The sequence below is a fragment of the Lycorma delicatula genome, chromosome 2, assembly GCF_047948215.1.
Source record: "Lycorma delicatula isolate Av1 chromosome 2, ASM4794821v1, whole genome shotgun sequence".
In the NCBI taxonomy this organism is placed as follows: domain Eukaryota; kingdom Metazoa; phylum Arthropoda; class Insecta; order Hemiptera; family Fulgoridae; genus Lycorma; species Lycorma delicatula.
Window position 1 is genome coordinate 187,935,876 of NC_134456.1, and position 24,887 is coordinate 187,960,762.

At 29.0% G+C, this 24,887-nt stretch overlaps 1 protein-coding gene across 4 annotated transcripts in view; it reads left to right on the forward strand.

Annotated features, from left to right (window-relative positions):
* The first annotated feature begins 435 nt into the window (after positions 1–435).
* Positions 436–24,887, forward strand: part of LOC142319518 (uncharacterized) — a 113,263-nt gene continuing 88,811 nt past the window's right edge. For all 4 annotated transcript variants that reach the window (XM_075356886.1, XM_075356887.1, XM_075356890.1 and 1 more), the window contains exon 1: positions 436–860. In XM_075356886.1, coding sequence (XP_075213001.1) covers positions 710–860 — 151 coding nt within the window. In that variant the 5' untranslated portion in view covers positions 436–709. The remainder of the gene's footprint in view (positions 861–24,887) is intronic.

Below are 24,887 nucleotides of genomic sequence, written 5' to 3' on the forward strand. Positions count from 1 at the left end.
TAAAATGACGGATTTTTGTATATGAAGATCGCTAAAACAAACCTCGAAAGTATATTAATAAAACAAAAAAGATGTTGAGAAACAGGATTATGTCATAAAAAGTCGGCGTTCAGAGGTAATAATAATGATAATGACTGCGGACAGGAAAAACGGTAAAGAGAAAAAGTAAAACTTATAAAGTTTTTACTGTTCGTTCGCTGTTCGCTACACACTTCTTATTCTTTTTCTTACGTTACTTAGAACGGGAAGAAGAAACAAACGGTGATTCGAAAGTAAAGATTGCGGTGATGCGCATGCGCTAGTTAACCCCACGTGATCAAAATGGCGGTCGCGGGTTAGCCATGATCTTGGCAATGCGATCCCCACTACTGACTGCCTCTCCTACAACCTGTTGCCAGTGAATTCTGCTTGCGCTCCACTCGGCCAGTCGTCTAGAACGAAGCCAAGAGTGATATTGCGTTCCGTCCGTTATTGTGTCGTTATATTTAGTGCTATGTTATGCGTTACTTTTTTCCTTCAATGCAATTTCTTATATGTTTATTCAACGAATGCGTTCTGACTTTGAGGTTATACAGGCCTCAACGATGCTGAATATTATATATTTTGTGACAATTAGTGTTCAGGTGAATTGTGATAGTGACTGACATTTCAGAGAACCGCCGCGTTTTGTGTTGTTGTGGATTATTAGCGGTCGAGTGAATCTTCCATCATGCCTAAAATTTTTCTAATTAAAAATCGTTTGCTTCAGCAACAGTTGAAGCTGTTGGAGACTCAGAAAAATAGGGATGAGACTCTTACTCCGCCTGGATCTCCATTATCAGATTCTCAGCCGCTTTCTTTGATCGTCAATAAAAATCCAGGTAAGGGGCATGGGCCCATCTGTTTATTTTTGCGATTCAAAACAAACAGATCGGTTCTTAATTTTGAACATCTTTATGATCAATTCCAGAATAAGCCGATTCTGATATAAAGTTATTCGTAACGACACTTAAAATAACCGTTTTGGATGAAACTAGTTTTATTTCACGAAAAACATACCTTTAAAAAATATTCAAACAATATTTTACTGGATTTTCATCGTCCTGTTTTTGAGGCATTTCCAAAAGAATTCTCGAAATCTGTAGCGGATGAATTATTTAACTACTAAATTTAAAATTTTTGTTTATCTGTGACAATTGTGATTGAATTACTCAGAATGAAGCTTTACATAGTTAAGCGAATTTATTTTAAAAAATCTGATAAACCAGTATTTTTTGTAAATTTTTTCTTATTATAATTTCACGCCGAAGTTAATTTTTCTGGTTTTATTACTGTGCGTTTGTATTTTGTTTACTACTACTGCAGTACATTAGTAACTATAGATAATGGTATTCCACATTATTTTTGGTTCAGGCTGTTTTAAAGATATTTGTTTGTCCCGTTACAGTAAATTCAGACGCCAAAAAGTAACTCTTGCCCTTAAACAACACGAAATCTGTATAAAAATGTAGAGTAGTTTTATTCTCCGAAACTTTCAATATTTTTTTATTAACAACAGCGCTTGTTTATTGATATTATTTTTTAAGGGTTCGTGTACGTACGTTTTAGAAATTAAAAAATTTTACGTATTAGATATTAAATTATTTCGCTTAATCGAAAAAATATTTCATATAAATTTTAAATGCAAACAAGTACCTAAGCCCTTAAAAAAGGATTGTGTTTGGTCGCTATATCTGTTTTGATTTTTAAATTGCATGTAATTTAACAATCCCAATCATTTTTGACGTAATGTGGTAACGCTCAGAACCGGGATTTCAAAAGTTTAATAATATATAAAGTTGTAATTGTTCCTAAATGAACGTAAACATGTTTATCAGTTTTTAACGCGTATAAAACTTCGTATCTAAATTTAACGTCCAGCCTGTGGAGCATTTATTAATGTTACTGACAGAAAAGAGATCCAGATTTTGGCGGCTGTTGTAATAATTTATTATTCCTACGAAAACGTTTTTCGTTTATTCATTATTCTGGTAAATAAACAAGTTGTATTAGAGTGAATTTCCGGTTATTCCGTTTCTATTAATTTATTATTTATTTTTAATATAAAAAATCTGAATGAAAATGAAAAACTTATACGAATTAGAATTAGTAGTAAGTAATAAAATAACATGTAAAATTAAAAAATTATTTTGGATTTGGGTAAAAATGGTTATTGCCACCGCCGTGGCTGAGTATGTAGCGTCTCAGCATTTTGTGCGGAGGTCCCGGGTTCGAATCCCGGTCAAGTACGGCACCTTTTCATGCGCTACCAATTCCCACCGAGCTTTATTATTTATGCCTGCCTGCTCTTTCAGATATATATATATATATATATATTTTTTTTTTTTTTTATAGAAGAAGATTCTTTTGGTAAAATAAATGTACGAGTAATTTATTCAACGAACAATTAAATTTAATGTTAAGACGTATTTCTGTAATATTAGAGATTAAACTGTTTTCAAATTTTGCACTATACAAGTTAACTGGCAATTAACTGGTTCCTGATAAAACAATATTAACATTTTTTTCTTTTCGAGACAATTAATTAAAATTTTTAATAAGTACTCGATAAAAATTGAATATTTCGTCACATTTTTTTTAGTGCATAAATTTACTTGATGTGTATTTACAGTATACATCTTCGAATAATAATACCGACCGGTTTGTTATTATTAAGAAATAATGTTATTGAACATTAACGTTCAACAATGTTATTAAAGAAGCAGTTGAATTATTCAAAACGGCATTGTCAGTCAGCTCTGAAAAATATTTCTTTCGACAGTTATTTCCAATTTTATTTAATAATTATTTCCAAAAAGATACTTAGCTAAACCTCAATCACAGGGTATAGATTACAAGAAAAATAATATTTCCTCCGACAAAAAAATGGGATCTGGGTTTTCAATTAAGAAGAGCTCGTATTAAAACTATTTAAAACATTTTTTCTTCTAATTTTTATGGAGTAAAATAGCTTTTCATCCCGTTTTGCAAAGAGCATTCATCAAAGTTAATATTTACAAATAATAATTATTTTGCCAAAATCTTGTCTGTAATCTTATTTATTTCTCTTATGATAATTGTTTCAAATTTCCTTATATCTTTCTATTATTTACGGACATTTTCCGAAAAGTAGAAGAAAAATTAGATTTTCCAATTGAGTGGAGAAATTAAAAAAAAAATTATTTATTTATAAATATATATTTTTAATTATATTATAAATAATTTTTTAATTTACCTGTAATTTATACTTGTAATTATTTTATTCTAAGCTACAGCTGAGATTTCGTTCAGGTTCATAAAATAAATCTTTGAGATATTAGTCAGATTGATTATGCCATTCTTAGCATTCACGAAAATGCTATATCCTGTACAGGTTCTTTACTTCAATATCTTTCTTTTTTTAATACAGATTTAATTTAAAAGTGTTAAAGATCTTTTTGAGGATAGGCTATGTTGGGTATTTATTTGTTTGAATATGATATTGTTTTTTTTTTTTAGTGGTTAACTGAAAAAGTTCTGCTAACGATGTTATCGGTTCGATCAAAATCTTACTCTTTTCCCGTTTTATTTTCATTCGCTGATAAAAATGTATTAATTATCTAGCGATTATAAACTATTTTATTTTAAAATAGTATTTGCAATAAAGTAGTGGAGCTGCTAAAACTTTTAAAGGTAAAAAAATTAGCCTCGAGGTATTAAAGATGAATAAAAATAAATGTTGTATACATTATTTATATCTAATGTTTGAAGCTGAGATCTGCAAGCTTTGCACAATAAATAGAATAATAATTAAAATCCCATTACGAAAAATTCATTTAAGTAAACTTTTAATTTAGTTTATATACTTAAACAATGCATCATCGTAACCGATAACTGTTACCAAATCAAAAACAAATTTAATGTTCCACTAAGTACAGACTTTTTTACAAAATCTATTTTAGAATTAGTACGTAAACTAACGTTTGCACATGTTTTAAATTAAAGATACCTATTCATACAACTAACTATATACATAACGACGATTTAAAATTGTAGTTGTTCATTACAAAAATGTAGTTATCTATTAAATTGCATAATTATTCCACCAGATAAATAACTGCGTAAAAAGTATTACGGGAATATTTTAACTGAATCGAAGAAAAAATGAGTGGACGCAAATTTTTTTTACAAACATATGTTAGTAAACCTACATGTTCAATATACATTTTACTTATTCTAAAGGTATTTTATAGTACGATAGGTGTTAAATATTAATAACAAAGTTCATTTCATAACGTAGTGTGTAGGTTTTGCCGAGTTACATAGAACTTTACTGTTTATTTCCTGAGACAGTATTTAATTGCTGGAGGCAATAATAAACAGTAAAACTGGAGGTTGAGGTCATATTTATGGAGGCTGAATTTACTAAAACGAGTATATAATATATTCTCCTGTAGACGTTTACAGTACGCTACGGTTCTGCAGGAATAATACGGTACTTCATTCGGTGTAGTAGTATTTGTAGCGACAGCAGGAGTTAACAGTTGTAGTAGGGTGACATTTCTTTTCTGAACGGAAACTGTTAATAACATAAACAAGGGCGTGCTGTAACCTTGCTAACGACTAGGTCCAGTCAGTCATTGGTCTCGATTTCAAGGCGATCAGTATTAGAAGTAATCGGCATAGCTTTTATAATATTCGTGTCAAACGACCCCCTCTTCCTCAAAAACTGTTACAAGTGCAAGTCATTAGGAGTAATATAAAATATAAGCATGTTATCTTGTATAACTCATTTAAAACTCGTTTGTTTCCGTTTTATTGAATTTAGACGAATGACATCAGCCGATGTCGAATGTCGTCATTAGTTGTCGATGACGAAATAAAACTTTTCTATTTTCACCTGTTTACAGTATACAATGTAGCCTATTTGAAAATCAGAAAAGTGTTTGAATGGAGATATGGAAAAAAGTATCTTTTAAGATATTTTGTGACCGCACATTCTCGTCAGATCACCGATCTAGGATCGAAGGATCTTGAAGAGACATGATTAACTGCAAACCTTCAATCTACAATTAAATTTTTGAGTTGAGGTTTTCCTTCCAAAATACATTTTGATATTAAAAACGACGTTCATGTTAAATCATATTCATATGACCATATTAAACCATATGAGCCATATTCATCGGTGTGTCGATATGGAGCAAAGGATTTTCTCAACAGGAGGCGTTCAGCTCGAGACCTGCCAGACTAGTTACATTTTAATTCGATACTATCTCCTGGTCACGAACGCGTTGTTGCGCTCTAACAACATATCCTGTGTAGTGAGGGAGGAATATGACAAATTTCGGATTCCCTTATTACACGAATAAGGATACAGCTGCCAACGGGCTCGATTAAATTAAGCTTTAATTGATATCCGGAGACTTGCGAATCGATCAAACGGCTTAAAACAATATCTATATACATTTAATTTTAATCGTTGCTGATGCAGGAAGAGCGAAGTCTTCTTTTTGAAAATTTAAACAATTTTGTTGAACTTCATACATAAGTTTTGCTTCGAAACCTAGACTACTAAACGCCTTTTTAGGTTGTTCATAACGAATAATTCATTTCAATAATACTAGATGTATTTTTATAATTAACTGTTTGGAAGAACTGCTAATTTTAATTCTAAGGACTGATTCAAACTAGCCATACTAATGTAAACGAATACTTTATATTGGCTGGTTATTCCATCAGAGATCTTCATTTTGACTTTTTCACATACCTACGTCAAGTGTGGACCGTCGTTCAGATACGTTGAATTATAGCTATAGAGAAATAAGTTTCATTAGAATTTCTCTATGGTTGAAGATATATTTATAGATCAATAAAGTTTTCTTATATTGAACCAAACGCTTTTAATATCACGGTTAAAATTTAACCGTTAATTATCCGTGAAAATAAATCTTTAATTTATGAAAATATCAAAGCAGGAACAAGATCATTTATGATGTATATTCATTTTTAAAATTCGTTACTATTTACGAACATTCTAAAAATATTAAGACTATCAAACAAAAATTACTTGTGGGTTAAAACACTACCTAACGTAAAATTATGATATAGAACCCCATTAACAGAAAATATTAAAGAAAGTTGAGTAAAATAAAATAAATAAAGAGTTAAAAATAAAATTGTTTGGACAGTCGATTACTCACTTTATAAATATTTACAGACATTCAAGATTGAAACAAGACGTTTTATCAATAAGCTGACCCAAGCAAAGTTTGACGTTATAAAATGGTTTTTTCTTTTAATCGGGCTTGTATTCAATTTATGGAGTCTGTTCTGGTCTTAATTGCTTATTAATTTTTACTGAAAAAATTGATCGGTTTTAATTTTTAGCAATTCAATATAAACGGTTTGAAAATAACTATAATACTATGTTATATAAACAATTTTCTCAGACGTTTGATGTATCCTACTACCGGACAGAATTTTAAGATTTATGTATTTAATCGCTGAAGTTTAATTAACGGAACTACTCACGAGTATCGGCTCTTATTTGGTACAAAATCGCTATTATTCTATTATGATTGAATGTTTTTAGATGCTGTTTTATCATCACAAATAGCTTCATGGTATTCCATTTCCGGCGTTTTCTCCTTGATATACACATAACGCAATCGGAAAATTAACCGTTTAGTAATTTTATAATTATATATTAAAACTAAGCCGTAAAGAAGTAGAAAGAAAAAATGTAATATTTAAAACAATATTGTTTAAGTTATGATACAATAACTCGTTTCTTTAAAGTGACCTAATATTTAAGCAAAAATGATTAATTATGGAACCTTGCATATGAACTCGTTAACGTGATCATGATTTAAACAAATTACCCTTTCCTTATACGTTGTGTCTTGCTTTGACCTCCAAACTTTATGATCAGGTTACAGAAAAAACTGTAACCTAAAACTGTAACATATTTTAAAAGTAAAAATAATACTTTCATTAACAAAAAAAAGATAGTAACGGTCATAAATAATCATAATGCAAGCGCAGAAAATTGTAATTACCTATTATAAAAATAAGTACAATGTGTAAATGACATTAAAATTAAACAATATTTTTTGTAAATAAATCATGCATATTTGATATGGTGAGAAAGCATGTATTAATACATGCTATAATATGTTATATTTTATAACATAAAATCCAATCGATTTACCTAGTTATACCTGCGTACAGTATTTTCCTTTATATGTATTAATTTGCTGTATGTACGTTATCTTACTCTATTGTAATTTATAAATAAGGAAATAAATTTTATTTGCTTAGTTTTATTAAAATTTAAGAATGTTAGATTAGATGGTTATATAAATAATTATTGTTTTCTTTATTTTTATTGAATATTGAGTGATTATTACCTTCTACGTTTTTTTTTATTAACGGTTCCATATCATGAATAATTTAACGTTATGAAACGGTTCTAAGCTAAAGCAAAATTTATTAACTAATTTCGAGTCCATTATCTGAATAAACATACAAGTCCAAGTTGGAATAGTCCTTAGATAAATATTCTGTTCGACGAAAACCTAATATTTATTTAAGTATCGTAGTTAAATATGATAATAGTTCGTTCATTTGCTTGTACTTATTATTTATTTAATTAATAGAATTAATTTTATTGTTTTTCTAGTTCATTACTATTAATGTATTATGAAAGCTTTCAGTTTTTTTGTTTTTTTTTTTACTGAAATTACTCGTATTTTTATTTTAAACGTTGAAAGATCTTTCTTATCATATTTATGCATATATTGACGTACATTTTTTTATCTTACAAATAACCATTGTAGATCCTTAACGAGTTCTTTTCAAGCAGTTGTAAAATAACAACAAATTTATAATTTAATATGAAAATTTGTCCTTTTCGATTCCCCTCCCCGTTTTTTCTCGGAACTTAATAATTTACCTTAATTTATTAATTTCTGGCTGGATATCTATAACTACAAAACATTTATTTTATTACAACGTTTCCATTCACTGCGCTTCACTAAAATTTAAAGTAAACAACACAGTATGAGGAGTTTACAGACCACCCAACTTATAATTATAAGCTTTTCAATTCAAAACTATCCCCTAATTTTAGATTAAAAAAATATATAAATCAGTTTTTTTGCTTGAAATGGTCTATCTTATGGCTACAAGGGTGTAAAGCGCTTTACAGCAGTTCCTATGAATAGCGTTGTTATCTCGTGCTTAAGTAGGTTTGGCATACTTTGTTTCTGAACAGTTACTTGTGTGTGCGTCCTGCTTTCCTATTACGAGAATTTTCATCTTCCCCTCGTTTATCTACTTATTGCACCCGTTTTCCAAAGAAGCTTTCTTTCAACATTGTTATTTTTTAAGTCCTCTGCTATGAGTACATCGCCTGTGAAAGTATACACTGCATTTTTCGAGTTCAACAGTTCTCGATGTATCTTCATTTTTCTCCAAACCTTTCCTTCTAACGTTCTCTTATCCCCTTTTCTGTATAAGGGAATAAGAGAACTTATTACTTCCCTAAACTTATGTTACTTATTTTTTCCCTTTTTAGGGAAAAAATAAGTAACATATAATTTAACACCGTTAGCTTTGAAAACCTCTTCTCATGTTCTCCATACTACAGAACAACAATTTTTTAACTCTAATAAATTTACTAATTTACTTGAAATTATCACCGGTCTTTCTCAGTACCCTTCTCATGCAACTTTGTCAAACATTTATTCGTGTCAGACGACGAAAGCCATGAGTTTTTATTCTTACTTTCCTAATTTTTCATTTTCCAAAGTAAGCCCTAATATACCATTAAAAACCCTCCATCTTAACGAAACTGTCCCTTTGTTAGTTATTCATCTAATTTCCATTCTTTGACTGATCGAATTTTATATCACATAAGCACGAGTTCAGTAATATTAAATTTATTGTGCGATAAGTGTTTACGCTTTACGTCTTCTTTTTGGGTATCGATGCTTTTCTCCGACAGCAAATCAGGACTTATATTAGTCGTAAAGCGTTTAGCGAAATACCTTATAATAATAAATTATTGTTTTTTACTACAAATATGATGAAAAAAATCTTTGCAGATCTTATTTTTCAGATTTTTTCACGGTTACAAACCCATTTCTATGTCTTATATTTCATAACGTGTTAAATTTCTGAACCGTTCAGCAAATACTATTGTACTACCTGGAAAACCAAAGGAATCTTCCATATAAAATTTTTAGAAAAACTAAATAGGGTGCTCGCGCGTATCCAGATTACTGTTGCAATGTATAGACTGACTTAAAACTATACGGTTCCTAAAAGGAGTTCTCGTCAAACTACAAATTTTGTGCAAATATTTGTAGTTCACTGAAGAAATACTTCCGTTATAAATAAATCGTTATTTTTGAATAATTTTGAGTTGAAAATGTTTTATAAATTTTAGTAATAACATCGAGTTGGAGTGTTAAAAATTCGATGTTCCTATATTTCTGTAGAAAATAATTTTTAAGTACAAGGTTTTTTAAAAAAAAATTCTATTGTTTAATAATAGTATTAACATAGAAGTAATGTCCATTCAGTAACTTGTCTCAGATGATGTTTAAGTAATTCTTGTAATTTTTTTCAACAGAAAAAAACTAAGAAATGGAGTCAAGGATTTTTAGATAATCTTATGTTTCAGTTCTTAAATTAGGTATACGTGAGCTGAATGGTGTATTTAAAAAAAATAACAGTAGGCCTTTTGTGTAATTTATACATTCGAATTAAAAGTTTTATAAAGTATACAATAACTAAGAGTTGTTTAATAGTTTTTTTTAGAAAATATTTTGCGTCAGCTCAAAAATGTTAACACAGACTTCTTCGAATCGCAAGATTTTTTGATTTTTAAATAAATTTATGTCAAAATAAAATTAATTATTTTATATCGGTTTGATACTATAAGTAAATTTAAAAACAATTATATATTGTTATTCATTTTTATATGACGTAGGATTAACTACTTTGAGTATAAATTATATTCTCAAAAAAAAAGAAGAAATATATATATATATATATATATATATATATATATATATGTCATAATAACTATTAGGAGAAAATTTCGTATTTCAAATGTTAGCATTTTCAGAAGAAAACAAGATTAAATTAATTGGAAATAATTTGTTACGCTAATGTTTTAATGTTGAAAAAAACTAATCTATCTTTTTAGTAAAATAGAAAGATTTTTTCAACGCGTATCGTTTTATCAAATCAAACAATTTTTTGTTTACCTCCTGGTTCACCGTTACATATTGCTTCAGAGGATGAGATGAATGATTTGTAGCGTGTATGAAAATGCCATCCGGTCAGGCATGGCATTTTCACACACGCTGCAAATCATTCATCTCATCCTCTGAAGCAATACCTAACGGTAGTCCTAAAGGTTACACAAATTAAAAAAAAAAAGAAAGAGAAAAAATGTTTGAATTGGCCGGCCTCTGTGGCGCGAGTGGTAGCATATCGGTCTTTCATCCGGAGGTCCCGGGTTCGAATCCCGGTCAGGCATGGCATTTTCACACGCTACTCGTCATTCATCTCATCCTGTGAAGAGATACCTAAAGGTGGTCCCCAAGGTTAAAAAAAAAATGTTTTAATTGAATTATTTTCAATTACATTAATATTTAAATACGTATAATGTTTATCCCGAGTTAGATTAAATATAAACTTATATTTAAACATGTATTGCGCCCTTGCAAATTAATATGAATAAAACAGCCGAGTAACCAAATCATGTATCATCATTTTTGGTAAATAATATCGTGGCGCCATGTGAACAACTTATCTAAACAAGGATAAACAGTCAAGTATCTTAGGCGGTTATCAACAACAAAATGTACAGTAATGGGCTGTAAGGCCGAGTGGAAACTACAAGATTGTGAAAGACATATACTATTAAGAAGAGGCGTTTTGTTGTCAAGCAGAAATGGTAGAGGAAGATTTGTGGGACGTATAACTCGGGTCAAGGGCTGGAGGCGACATTTCATGTTACTAAAGATACCGCAAGGGCGACACACGTACGCACAAGCCTGTATACTGGTTGAAATACTCATGATGTACTACTATTCAAGTTTGTTTTTTGTTGCGAGGAATATAGTTACATCACTAGTAGGGCAACTAAAAATAAGTAAACAATCAAAAGAAAAAAAAAAGATTATATCTTTGTTGTCCAAAGAAAAACATACATCCTCTCGAATTTTTACAACCAATTTATCTGCCTACATATATCTGTTCGTGTGTTTGTGATGAGTTAGATCTAATACGGATGACCTTGACTATAATAAACTTGTGTAGATAAAATTATATGGTGAAAGGTGACACAAATATGTTACAAGGTAAGTAAACAATCCGCCGTGCAATTATATTTTTTTTTTAAAGAAAAAACTTGAAATGTGAAAACTCCAAAAAAATTACTGAAATATATTTTATTTAATTCTTAATGAACGTGAATTTTCGTTTAAAATAGCCGTTATAACCGGTATATTATTAACAATTAAATAGATCAGCAATAAACTGAATTTCAGTCATGAATAATTGCATGTGTAAGGTTTTTTGGTTTTTATCTTCAAATTGTTAATAGATTCTATTTAGGAAAAATCATATTCCATTAAAAAATTATGCTTTGTGACAATAATCAAGTGAATTTATTTAGAAGGATTCAGTGAACAAATTTGTTAAAGATGCAATTAAAATTATTAGCCATAGTATTAAATTAAGACTAGCCGTAGATTATTAATTAGGTTTATTATCAATTAAATTATTAAACACGAAATAATACAATAATCTAAAAGTAATTCTTTTTTCTTTGTAAATAATAATTAAAGTAACGTTGCCGAATATAACGGAACCTGACTTGTGCAAAATTGCCATGTATCGCACTGAGATTTCAACGCATTTTAAACAATCGTAACAGATTTATGGATCTAACTCAATTTCTTAATAAAATTACAACTACCAAAAAAATGATTATTTAATTAAATATATACCCTGGATGGATTGTGTAAACCCCCAAGATGATAGGAAAAAATAATTAAACTATAATCACTTCTATACATCATTCAGTACACGTACATACTTCAGCTACTACATATATTATATATATAACTACATATATTATATATATATATATACTTCCTTGTACGAAGTAAAGGAAATGTTATGATCGCGAAAAATGTCGGTTTTCAGATTTCAACGGAAATATCCGTTTTGACCATCCCTGAATCCATTTTTATTATTTTTGGCGTGACGTTTGTACGTACGTATGAATCTCGCATAACTCAAAAACTATTAGCCCTAGGATGTTGAAATTTTGGATTTAGGACTGTTGTAACATCTAGTTGTGCACTTCCCTTTTTGATTACAATCGACTGAACCAAAAGCGTCTAAAAAAAGCCCAAAACCCAAACAAAAATTGAATTTTGTACTTTTTCTTAACTGCAGTAATAAGCTTTCATTGAGAAATACGATGTATCATAAGTGGTACTTATTTTTATTGGTTCCAGAGTTACAGCAATATGAAATTTTAATTAATGAAATATTTGGATCTTAAAAGAGGAAGGCACGTATCGGTTCGAATCAAACTTCATATCTTTTTTTAAAATTTATATATATTGATTTATTAATAATTATTTACCTCTATTGTAAAAATGTTTTACGATAAATAATAATTCAATAATAATAGAAAAAAAATATGAAAAAATATCAGAAGTTATTAATGAAATAAAATTTTATGTACTTTTCATTTAAAAAAAAATGTGTATATGTAATTTAATAGGCGTTTGACAAGGAAGTCATCTGGTGCCCTCATCATATTTTTTTGGTTAACGTGTATTCATAAAATACTGATTTATTTATTAACTTAAAATCAATAGATTTATAAAAATCAAACGTCATTGACTTTCCCCAAGAATTAAATTTAAACCGGTTTAACTTTTCCCGTAAACTGACACAAACTGTTACGACGTCGAAAACTACTTGCATCGATATTATGGTTTACGCATGCTTTAGTTATTATTTAAAAAGAAAAAGAATTACTATTAGATTATTTGTTATTTCGTGTTTAATAATTTAATTGATAATAAACCAAAGTAATAATCTACGGCTAATAATTGTAATTGTACTTTTAAAAAACTGATCTTAATTTAGTGAAATCAAAACGGTTTTACATTTTTCTATTTCGTTTTAAAATTCTCTAAAACCTTGTTGCCGGTTTTGTTCTGAATTAGAATTACATATTTATTCATTTTAGTACTAAGGTAAATTATCCGAAACAAACCGATCATAATAGTTAAAGGTACGGTCTAATTTTTAATCAAAATATGTATTCTTTTTAATTCCTATTTTTAGTCCTTAAAAGCAATATAAAAATCTAAATGTCTGTTTAAAATCTTTGTTTCAAGTTAAATGTCTTTGTTTAAATTTATCTTTTATATTTATATTTATGTTATATTTTATATTTATAATTATATTTATATAATATGTTATATTTTATATTTATGTTTATATTTATTATGTATAAAATCTTTTGAAATAGATTGATAAAATTTTGTTAAATTTAAATTAAACTTATGTTTGTACGTGTGCACAACTTTCATAAAATTAAAAAAAAAACAGTTTAAATTTTTCCGCTTACAACATTTGATATTATCGGCTGCAATTTTAGAAACATTGTTCGAAGGAACATAATGAGTTCTTACAAAAATAAAAATAAAACTATTCAAAAATTGTTTCAAAATGTAGATAGATATTTTCTGTATCTGTTTTCTTTTTTCTTTAATGATGATTACTTTCAAGAAAAATCCATTTTAATTACCAAATTATTTTAAAACTCTTAGCCCTGCCTGAAACATAGTAATTATTTAAAAATAATTGTGATCTAATATTTTATTAAAACGTAAATATATTTATACGAATAAAAAATTTACACCCGCCAACAAATCTTATTCATTTCTATTGTACACCTTTCTATTGCATTAACTGGATCTTGTATTTTTTATTTTTAAAAACACTTGAGAAGATATAGAAATAAACAGGTTGAAGATAAATAACCGTGATGTCGACCTTGCAGGTTCACAAGGATGTACACGGTAGGGGATTTTTTTTTTATTCATCCGTACATGAATGATTCTGAAAGACAGAAAGGAGGAAGAAATGCATTAAAAAAAGCAGACGTTCACCTGTTATGTAGTGTGTAAAATGAAGGGGAGAGTAGAAACGTATAAGTGAATTGTTGAACAGGATGGGGTGGAGTTATTAATTATTCTTTGTAGCTCAGGAGGGTTGCATAAACCCTTTTCGGTTTTTTTTTATTTGATCCAGTCTAGACTATGTTTCAGGTGCGGTTACAAACATTACCTACCTCAACCTTCAGGGATAAACTATTAAATAAAATTTATCTTAATTATGTATTAACTTCTGAGATCTAGCAATTTATCTTACTTTTACCCCTTTACGTAATATTCAAATTACCTTGTATAAATAATTACAACTAATTTTCTGTTCTTAGAAAAACTCATTTAATCTAAAACTACCCTTTTTACAGATACGGTAAAAAAATAGGCTATATTAATTTAGGAGAAAAAAAACATGATTTTATCATCGCATTAAAGGGAAGTACATAATTTGAACTTAATTAAAATAATATATATATTCTGCTAGATATAAAATATCTGCACTTTCGCGTCTGTATGTGAGTTAACATTCATATATACTACCGCACGCTTAATAAACATACACATACACAAATCCGTACATTAAGATTTCGATAAAAAATATGGGCACACTGAAGACGATAATTAATATGCTGCTGTTGTGCAAAGGAACTGGTGATGAATACTATTCGAGGTGGATGTACGTACATCTCCAAAAATAAATTAAAATTCTGCATCGAACGTTATTCTTGGTTAAACAGATCATATCTTGCAATAATACAGAATGGATATTGTCTTTTAGTATTCTTCTGCCATACAAATTAGGTAAATTTAAAAACAAGAGGGACATTGTTATAGTACATTGACAGTCTTTTTTCCCGATGAGTTTTATCTTTAGTAATTCTTATACGTCGCGTGTGTTCAATAATTTTTCTTTCGTAGTAACTAAGTATAAATAAAACTAATAAATCTTTTTTTATATTGAAAATATTACAGAGTTTTAACTTTAATCTTTTTGTACTGTCTTCTATATTGAATGTCAAATAAACATTTTTATTTAAAATAATACGTACGGTAAGTACTCTGTTTTATTCCGAAACAACTTTTTAAAACAGACGTTAATTGTTCCAACGATATAAGTAGACTAAATTCCAAATAGAAGTCAATATTGGGCTTACTATAGGCACAATAAATATCGATAATTTTGGATAAAAATTATGGATAAAAGTCGTTAATGTAGAAAAAATGTCGGAACTGATTAAAAAATATTCTCACACACACACACACAAATCCAAATATTTTTAAATTGTAAATCCATCAGTAAAAAGAAAAATTTAAATTGTATATAGATATATATACACAGCGAATTAAATAATGTAAAACCCATAGATATAAAGCTTGTCCTTGTAAGAATTTAGAAACGGACGAGAATACATCTTTTTCTATTATTGGTGGCAGACCGAACAATATACCTAATATAAATCAGTCCCTGTCTGGGCTGGTTTATACCTGCTATATGTGCAATGATGCTGAACGTCCCATAGTTTACGGATTTATTAAATTCAGAAATTTTAAGAAGTCTATACACCTGAAGACCTGCAGATCGATAACTACTACAATTAAGATCTTTTATTATATGAACCAAAATTTCGGTAATTTAGGTATTATCGGTATACTGTCAATACTAAATAGTCCTAAGCCGAAAGATACATTAATTTGTATCGCTCGCTGGGGTGCAAGGGGAGAGAACGCTAATTAATCTGTTTCAAATTTCTTTCTGTCTTGAAACAAAGCTATTACAAGTAACTAGTAAAGTAGCGGTAACTAAATTCTAATAAAAATATTAAAAGTAATTAATAAATGATATATCCACCTAATTTTATTCTGTTTAGTCTCCGGGAATCACAGTCAGGTATTACTTCAGAGGATGATATGTATGAGTGTAAGTGAAGTGTAGTCTTGTACAGTCTCAGATCGACCATTCCTCAGATGTGTGGTTAATTGAAACCCAACCACCAGAGAACACCGGTATCCACGATCTAGTATTCAAATCCGCATAAAGTATATGCCTTTAATAGGCAACTGTGTATGCAAAGTAACTGCCTTTTCAAGGATTTCAATGTTGGAACTCTCGATTTCGAAAACAGCCGATTTGCGAAGACGCGTTCACCACTACAACCCGATGGATTGATATATCCACCTTATCAGCAAATAAGTAAGTCCACGAGATCTTGGTCTTGATCTTAATACTCAAACTTGTTCCATTTGTTAAAAAAAAATTACACGCACATATTTTATATACCTTAGTGAATTTTTAATTTTATATTATCTATATGTAGTTTATAAAATTTCCTTATAGTTTCGTTCTTTGGGAAACTGAATGTAAATAAAACAGTCAAAAAAATAAAAAAAAAATTTGTGTTTAATAGCTTAAATAGTTGTAATACTTGTAAGATAAAGTTTAGTGTTCAATTTTAATTTTATATTATTTCAGTTTAATAAAAAAAGGATTCATATCGATCGCGTTTGTTACGTAATATGAAAAAAATGAAAAACCTAACTGATTTGAACCGGATTAAAAACGTGTATTTATTGTATAAGAGAATCCCTTTTTACGCAATTTAGTCCAGCTAAAATCTATCCACCTTTTGTTTTAATATAAAAACGTAGAAAAAAAATTAAGTTGTAGATTAAAATATAAAATACTAACATATAAGCAAATACAATTATTTACTTTTAATTTATATTAGTCTAATAGAAAGTGCAGATTTGAATGAATAAATCTGTTCTATTATAATAAATTAAATAATTAAATATTTATGGAGAACTTTAAAACTGTTTGGAATACCAGATAAAATGTTTAAAGCTGTTTTTTCTCTGTCTCTACTTCTTTCACTCTTCAATAATATTTTTTTACAGAATTGAAAATGGAATTCCATATGCATTATGACCCAGTTAAAGTTTTCTGGTTGTAAATTATAACATATGGTTAAGGTACTGAGATTCTGAAGTTATTCAGTGTTTGCGGACGTTATTTGAATGAATGTATGGCTGTCATGCGGATAAATAGAGGTTGGAAAGGGTTATACTACCTAAAATTTTGTGTGTATGTATATATATATATATACACACACACACACAGACACAGACATACACTTGTTAGTTGACAATAGTATAGTGGTCATTTCTCAGAAGATGGTAGTTACATTTGTTGAACAGAAGGGAAAAAACCCTTTCTATAACGGTAAATAGGTCAACAACCCTACATCCATCCCAGAATGTGAAATACTTTTCAACATGTCTGTATAATACAGAAATAAATTGAGAATTTTAGTACAGTAAATAATCTAAAATGTTCTATTTTAGTATTTCAATATACAAGAATGTCTAATTTCTGATGCAATTAAAATATACCATTATTATTTCTATAATAATCGAAATTTAATCACCTTAGCTATTACATGAATTATAAACTAAGACTCCTACTATCAATAAATAATTAATACATACTTAAAGAAATAAGTCATTATAAATTTATATGACTACAGATATAACTGTAAAATTAAATTTCTATCCTAAAATTAACTATTATATTTAATATAGTAAAATAATATAAATATCTACTGAAGAATCAACGCAACGTGATAAAGTTACTACCGTTCGATAAAATTATACTGTTTAACATTAACAAGTACAATTAAGGAATAGGTCGTATTTTGGCTCATTTAAGAATAACATCTTAATTTACTAAAACGTTAAACTTATGTGAAATTTCATACAAATAGGTAAAACTTTGCGGTGTTGAATAATATTAACTACTAAAATTACTTACGGAAATGACAATCAACTGCGTCTACCGATTAAAATTATCATATTTTATGAAATAAGCTACTGCGAAACTGTGTTTACTGAAGCCGTATACATCAAAAAGGGCGGGAGTTTGTAAAGGATATATGTATGCCATCGTAAAGAAAGTTATTTTCTACCCAGATGTCACTCCATTTCACACACTTCGTAAATTTATTCATATTTTATCTGTACTGCTAATTATTTATTTTTGATATTTCCTTTTTTTAAGAAACCGTTGATCCGGCAATGCTTACTACGAATTACTGGTTTTATCTTTAGATACTTTTTATTTTAATCGAATAGACTTCGATATATAGTTTTATAATAATAAATAAACAATTGGTTATTATTAAAATAGCAAGTAAAAGATAAGTTAAAAAACATTAACAATCAATTAAGTTTTTAACAAGCATTTTGTTCTCGATCATTAATTCTTGCAATTTTTACAATATCACTCACTACAATATTTAAAAAAAAAAATTTCGTTTCTAGTACTTTATAATTCACTAAACGAGCTTTTTCTGTACAGCTACGTATAGCATTTTAATGTTAGTGTCTTTACTATTGTTTTATCTTTTACAAATTATATTTTTTTATTTAGATACAGCTTCATCAGTCGAATTTAACATTTTTGAATTCTGGCCTCTTTGGTTACTGATTTATGTAATAATAATAATAATAATAATGATGAAGTTTAATTCAGAAAAATGCCTGACAGTAATTTTCTATTGAGTTCTTTCTTACGTATTCAAAGCACGGTAAGGTGCAGTAACTTATTGTTCAAATACGAATAAACTAGTAATGTTAGATAGTTGGCAGCAGTGATAATAAGTAGACCGTCCACAATAAGTCTGCACAATAAACTTAACCAAGACATAAGTTAAAAAAAATATTCTCTTCTTTTATATATCTTTTACTTTTTATTTTAAACCACAAAAAAAAATGCATTATAATAAATTAAGGAATGGCAGAAACCAAAGAACTATTCACTAGAAGACAATAGTTACGATGTTTATAATTTTTAAAAACTCAATATTCCATTTTTGTATATTAAAAAAAAAAAAAAATCAGCAGAACGTGACTGTAATGGAGAACTTTTATACTTACTGCAGACTTTCTTTGTTTTTCCTGTTTAGCATACTTACTGCAGTTTATCATTATCATTTCATATGAAATAAAGAGAAGTCACTTTTTATTTATAAGTTAAGTTACAGGTCCTGATGTAACCGTTACGTAACTCGATTTCGGTTATAGTTTTGAGAGCCACCGCGTTGGTCTAGTGGTAAACGCATCTTCCCAAATCAGCTGATTAGGAAGTCGAGAGCTCCAGCGTTCAAGGAGTTTTACACGGATTTGAATACTAGATCGTGGATACCGGTGTTCTTTGGTGGTTGGGGTTCAATTAATCACACATCTCAGAAACGGTCGACCTGAGACTGTACAAGACTACATTTCATTTACACTCATACATATCATCTTCTGAAGTAATACTTGAACGGCAATTCCCGGAGGCTAAACGGGAAAAACAGAGGGGTTATACTCTTGTATAGCGGAAGAATAGTAAGTGGAATTCCTGTTATCGGTTCTTAAACAGAATTGTCTTCACCAAACCTGAAAAATTTCATTAGGAATTTGTAACTCCAAATATCCTTATATCCGTAAACACAGATCCATTGGGGATTCGCTCAAAACCGCAGAACACCGACGGGAGGAATTCACACCAAAGATAAATGATAAACTGGTAAAAATCTGATGTGGACCCCACATGACTTCCTTGTACGCCTATTAAATTGCACATACACAGTATTCGCTGCACTCCATTTAAACTTATTTCATTTGAAAGTGAGATACGATCCTACAATTCATTAATAAAGTGGACAGTTAAACAATTGCTAAAATATTAGTTTTTATTTTTTGTTTTTTTTTTCGTCGCCCCCTGCACTGCCCCTACGGTGGAGTATCTCTTAGCACAAAAAAATATATTAGTTATTAATATAAAATATTTATACAATTATTAATTCAACAATCTTACTTTAAATATTAGGTACAGTAAAAGTCCCTAAATACTTTTTAAATAAATGTATGTCTTATATCTATCTAATACTAACATTATTAAATTATTATGATGTAACCATCAACAAAATGAAAACATAAACGAATAATCATGTTTCACAAAATCTGATGTGAACACCAAATTACTTGTATGCCTGTTAAATTACATATACACAATTTCTTAAAATGAAAAGTACATTAAACATTAAAAGTAAAATTTTATTCCATTAATAACTTCTGATATTTTTTTTATTTATTATTATTACTTATTGTAATTTTTTTTTACACTCAGAGGTTAAAAATTATTAATAAATCGCTACATTTAAATTAAAAAAAGGAGATGAAGTCAGATTTGAACCGATGTGCCTTTCTCTTGTAAGATCAAAATATTTCATTAATTAAAATTTTATTTTTGCTATAACTCTGAAACCAATAAAAAATATGTACCACTTATGATACATCGTTGAAAAGTGCTCAGTGAGGGCTTATTACTGCCCTCATTTTTTTCTTTATAAGAAAAATTCCAAAATCCAAATTATTTGAATTTTGGGCTTTTTGACACTTTTGGTTCAGTCGATTGCAATCAAAAGGGGAGATGAGCGACTAGATGTTACAACAGCCCTAAATCCAATATTTCAACATCCTACGGTTAATCGTTTTTTAATAATGTGGGATACGTACGTTCGAACACGTACAGACGTCACACCGAAATTAGTCAAAATGAATTCAGGAATGTTCAAAATGGATATTTTCGTTTAAATCTGAAAACCAAAATTTTTCGCAATCACAATACTTCCTATACTTCGTACAAGGAAGTAAAAAGAGGGATATTTCCAGAAAGGATCACTTTACTAGAAAAACCTCAGCTAGAGCGGTTTTGGATCTGCCTCGTTGCATTGAGCATCTATTTCACAGTTCCTCAGAAAATTGAGGTATCTTTCCCGAGTTAAAAGGAGCACAATACCGATCAACGGAAAATCATTGATTAAATCAAATATATGCTGCAACAGATAAATTCCCCACAGATACTAAGCAGGGAGAACAGGCTTAGTATCCTAAAAGAAAATACTCGACCATTCCCAGAACTGTTTCTTAATTCTCAAATAATGAAGGAATTTAAAATCAATATTCCGTGTGCCAGTACTGTTATTTAATTCCATTTAGTTTTTCCGTAGTATTATGATTAATTAAAAAAAAATTGAATAAAAATCCATTATTTTTCTACAGAAATAATGAAAAAGTAGGCTGGCTGTAATGGTGTTCAGAAATGAAATTATTTCGTTCTATACGGATAGTTCTTTTTGTTTAAACTCAAATGGCGTTTAGTTTTTTTTTTAAATATGACGTACGGTTTTAGTATGAGTAATAAATAAAGAAAACCTTCTGTCTTAATGTTTGCGTTACGTAGAAGTCCTAGAAAGTTCAGAAAAATGTGCAGAAACGAATGCTTTTATAAATCGTGTAATTTGACCTGCATCAAGAATGATTGTTATTTTTTCCCATTTTTAAAATGTTTTATGGCCTAAAAGTGTTGTTCAGCTGCAAATGCACCGCTGTCTTTTTTTCCATACGAAGTTGTCGGTATTATACGACTTTCTACCTCAGTTACGATGTAAAAAATAATATTGCGTTTATACCTACCGATACGGGTTCGTTAAGTAACTGGCCAAGGCTGTTTTGCGCAATAAATACAAAAATGAAATTGGATTTTTAAACTAGTCGTAAAAGTGCAAAATGGTTTACGGTCCCTAAAATACTGAAACTTCTTCCTTTAGCTTTTGATGTTACTTTTTTCTTACCAAACTATTGTGACCTTACAGTGTCCAAAAATTAAGAATAATAAAACAGTAAAATTCTTTGTACTACTTCAAAACAGTCCTAAAATACTAAAGAAAGAATATTTTTTATTATCGTTATTGAAAAATACGTCACTGTTACCGACAAGTTTTATAACTTTTTACGATAGAACAAACTGGATTTGAATTTTCATATTCTTCGAAGTAAAGCTATTTTTGTTTCCTACAATATTCTTGGAATTAATTTCTATAGTATAATATTTACCGGTTTGATTTCAACTTCTGGCAACTGTAGTTAAAACAAAAGTAAATAAGCATTTTAATTTTGTTTGTAACGTATTATGTAATGGAAGAGTCCTTCCAAAACTTAGTTTAAAAGAAACCTGGATTTCCTTTACGTAGTAAAAAAAAATGCCAAAATCCTAGGTCAGCCTAATTTTAATTTGTATTTAACAAATTGTTTGAGAATATTGTCCGATGACCATTAATAATTCTACTCTGTCTTACGTATGAGAAACTTAATTCTCTTTTGTATTATTTTATAATGCAGCAAAACTGTATCTTTTGATAAACTGATGATTTAAGTTGTATGTTTTTGTTAAAACTAATAATAAAATAAATGTTTTTAATGAGCGTAATAAAGAATAACTACCCGAATAATTGACTGTATAGCTGACTCGTAAACCAATTAAAATTAATCAATTTAAATAAAGGAAAAAAGTGTATTTTACTTACAATTCTACAAGAAAGCATTATGATCCGTAAAACATTAGAAATCGTATAAGATTAATTCCAGCATCGACACCCTTAAAAGCTTTATAAAACCTGTTTGTTGTATTATGACCAATATAACTGACTTGATCCATTTTCTACTTCACATCTAGTTTTTTCATTGTTAAATTAATTAATAGCTTGCTAGAAACGTTACTGATGTCAGTATAATCTGTACAAGAGAAGATTTATCAGTTCTATTGCATAAAAAAAGCCCGTTCGTAAGAATAATCGTAATTTTAAACTTATCAGTAGAATATATTTATAATTACAAATGATGTTAACTGGAAATAGTTTTTAATAGAATTATTTAAAAACAAAAAGAAAATCAAGAGATAAAATGAAATAAAAGTTATTAAAAGATTTATCAAAGCGTGAAAATAGCCAGGTAATATGTACAATACAATAAGGAGTAACTATTTTACCGTAGAATACAGCTTTTATAAAAATAATAATTTACGCATAATTATTGCTTTATTCTATTAAATTCGTTTTGTTTCCTAGTCTATTTAATTGATTTAAACTTTTTTATGCAGATATAATTGATAAAATAATTTTTTTTCTTGCATAATTTTTTATCGTATTTTTTTAAAAATAGTAATTAAAAAAACGGACTATTCTGAGAATAATAAGGTTTGCAGAAATATTTACAAGTCTCATATCTAAGTATTTATAACTAAGTATATAAGTACTATTAAATAAGTATTTATAAGTCTCACATTCATAGTTGATGAATATTCGAAGCTATAAATTCATAATTCCGAAACAGGTTTGAATATAAACAACAACATAGTCTTTATTTACAGTGATATCTTTATACAAGCGAATGAAATCAGAACGTAATGATTTCTACACGTGAACATATTAAGGGAACGAATCGGTTTGCATAACAAAGGTATCAAACCGATCCGGTGACTGATGACGAAAAAAGCAGGTTATAAAACCTATTACGTGTTGTTCGTACACAGTTTCGGCAAAATTCTGCAGTTATTCTTATCCGGTACGGAACACTAACGTTAAATAAATACTGACGATCAAAGTATTAACAGGAAAACATTAAAATCCAGTAAAAGCCTTTAAGTATTCTAAATTACTTTTAATTTAAAAAATAAATTTGCTTAACCAAATATAAACTCGGAGCTTTATTTCTGATAAATACGGTATGCTTATAAAGCACCCGTGTTACTTCTAACGACGATCATTATGAACATCAACCGGTATACAACCAGTTTCTGCGATGAACAGAGTGAATGTGCGGCTTAGCTCTGTATATGCATTTCGATGAGCGGCCAGCGGATGCCGATGTGCGAATAATACAGATTCTGTAAATTTTATTATCCTCTGTTAACTTTGAGGTTAATGGATTTACCCCGTTTTTGTCGCCGGCCTCCGTGGCGCAAATGGTAGCGTCTCGACCTTTCATCCGGAGGTCCCGGATTGGAATCCCGGTCAGGCATGGCATTTTCGCACGCTGCAAAAGTTGTTGTTCATCTCATCCTCTGAAGTAATTCCTAACGGTGGTCCTGAAGGTTAAAAAAAAAAAAAAAAAAAAAAAACATTTTTGTCACGTTTCATAATATTTGACATACTCTCACGTATTTTTAAACTGAATTTCTCTCCTACCGCAAGAACGTACCATTTAAAGTCTCTTCAACTCAGCCGGTTTTTGCCAAAAGAATAATATAATCGGAATTTATCTTTTTACGGTATTCCTATATTACTGTTATCTAACATTTTTGTATCGCAGTACTGAAAACGTTTCCCAAGGAGCCTTAAAAATTATTTCAGGATAATCGCGTAAAATTGTTTTGCGATTTTTTTACAGTCGATGGTTTGTTCGCCTAGTTATGATTACTCAAATGTTTTCAAACTATTTAACATCATTGTAATCTAGATTTTAACAACAGTCTTTAACTAAATATAAAATTATATTTATACGTACATAAATCATCATACATAATGTACGGCACTTAACAACCATAAAAAACATACTTAATGAAATTAACCTTTTAAAAATAAGTTAAAGGAAACTATGTTTATTTAAACAAAATTATGAATAAAATATTAAAAAAATCATTTAAACTGTATATTACGTAAACAATACAGAAAGAAATATGATAATAGCAGGTGCCTGAACCTGTAATGAAAGACCCCTCTCTGTTATACAAACTACCCTCAAAAAAGGTATATTAGTCGTACAAACCCCTGATCTAATAGTCGGTATTTCACT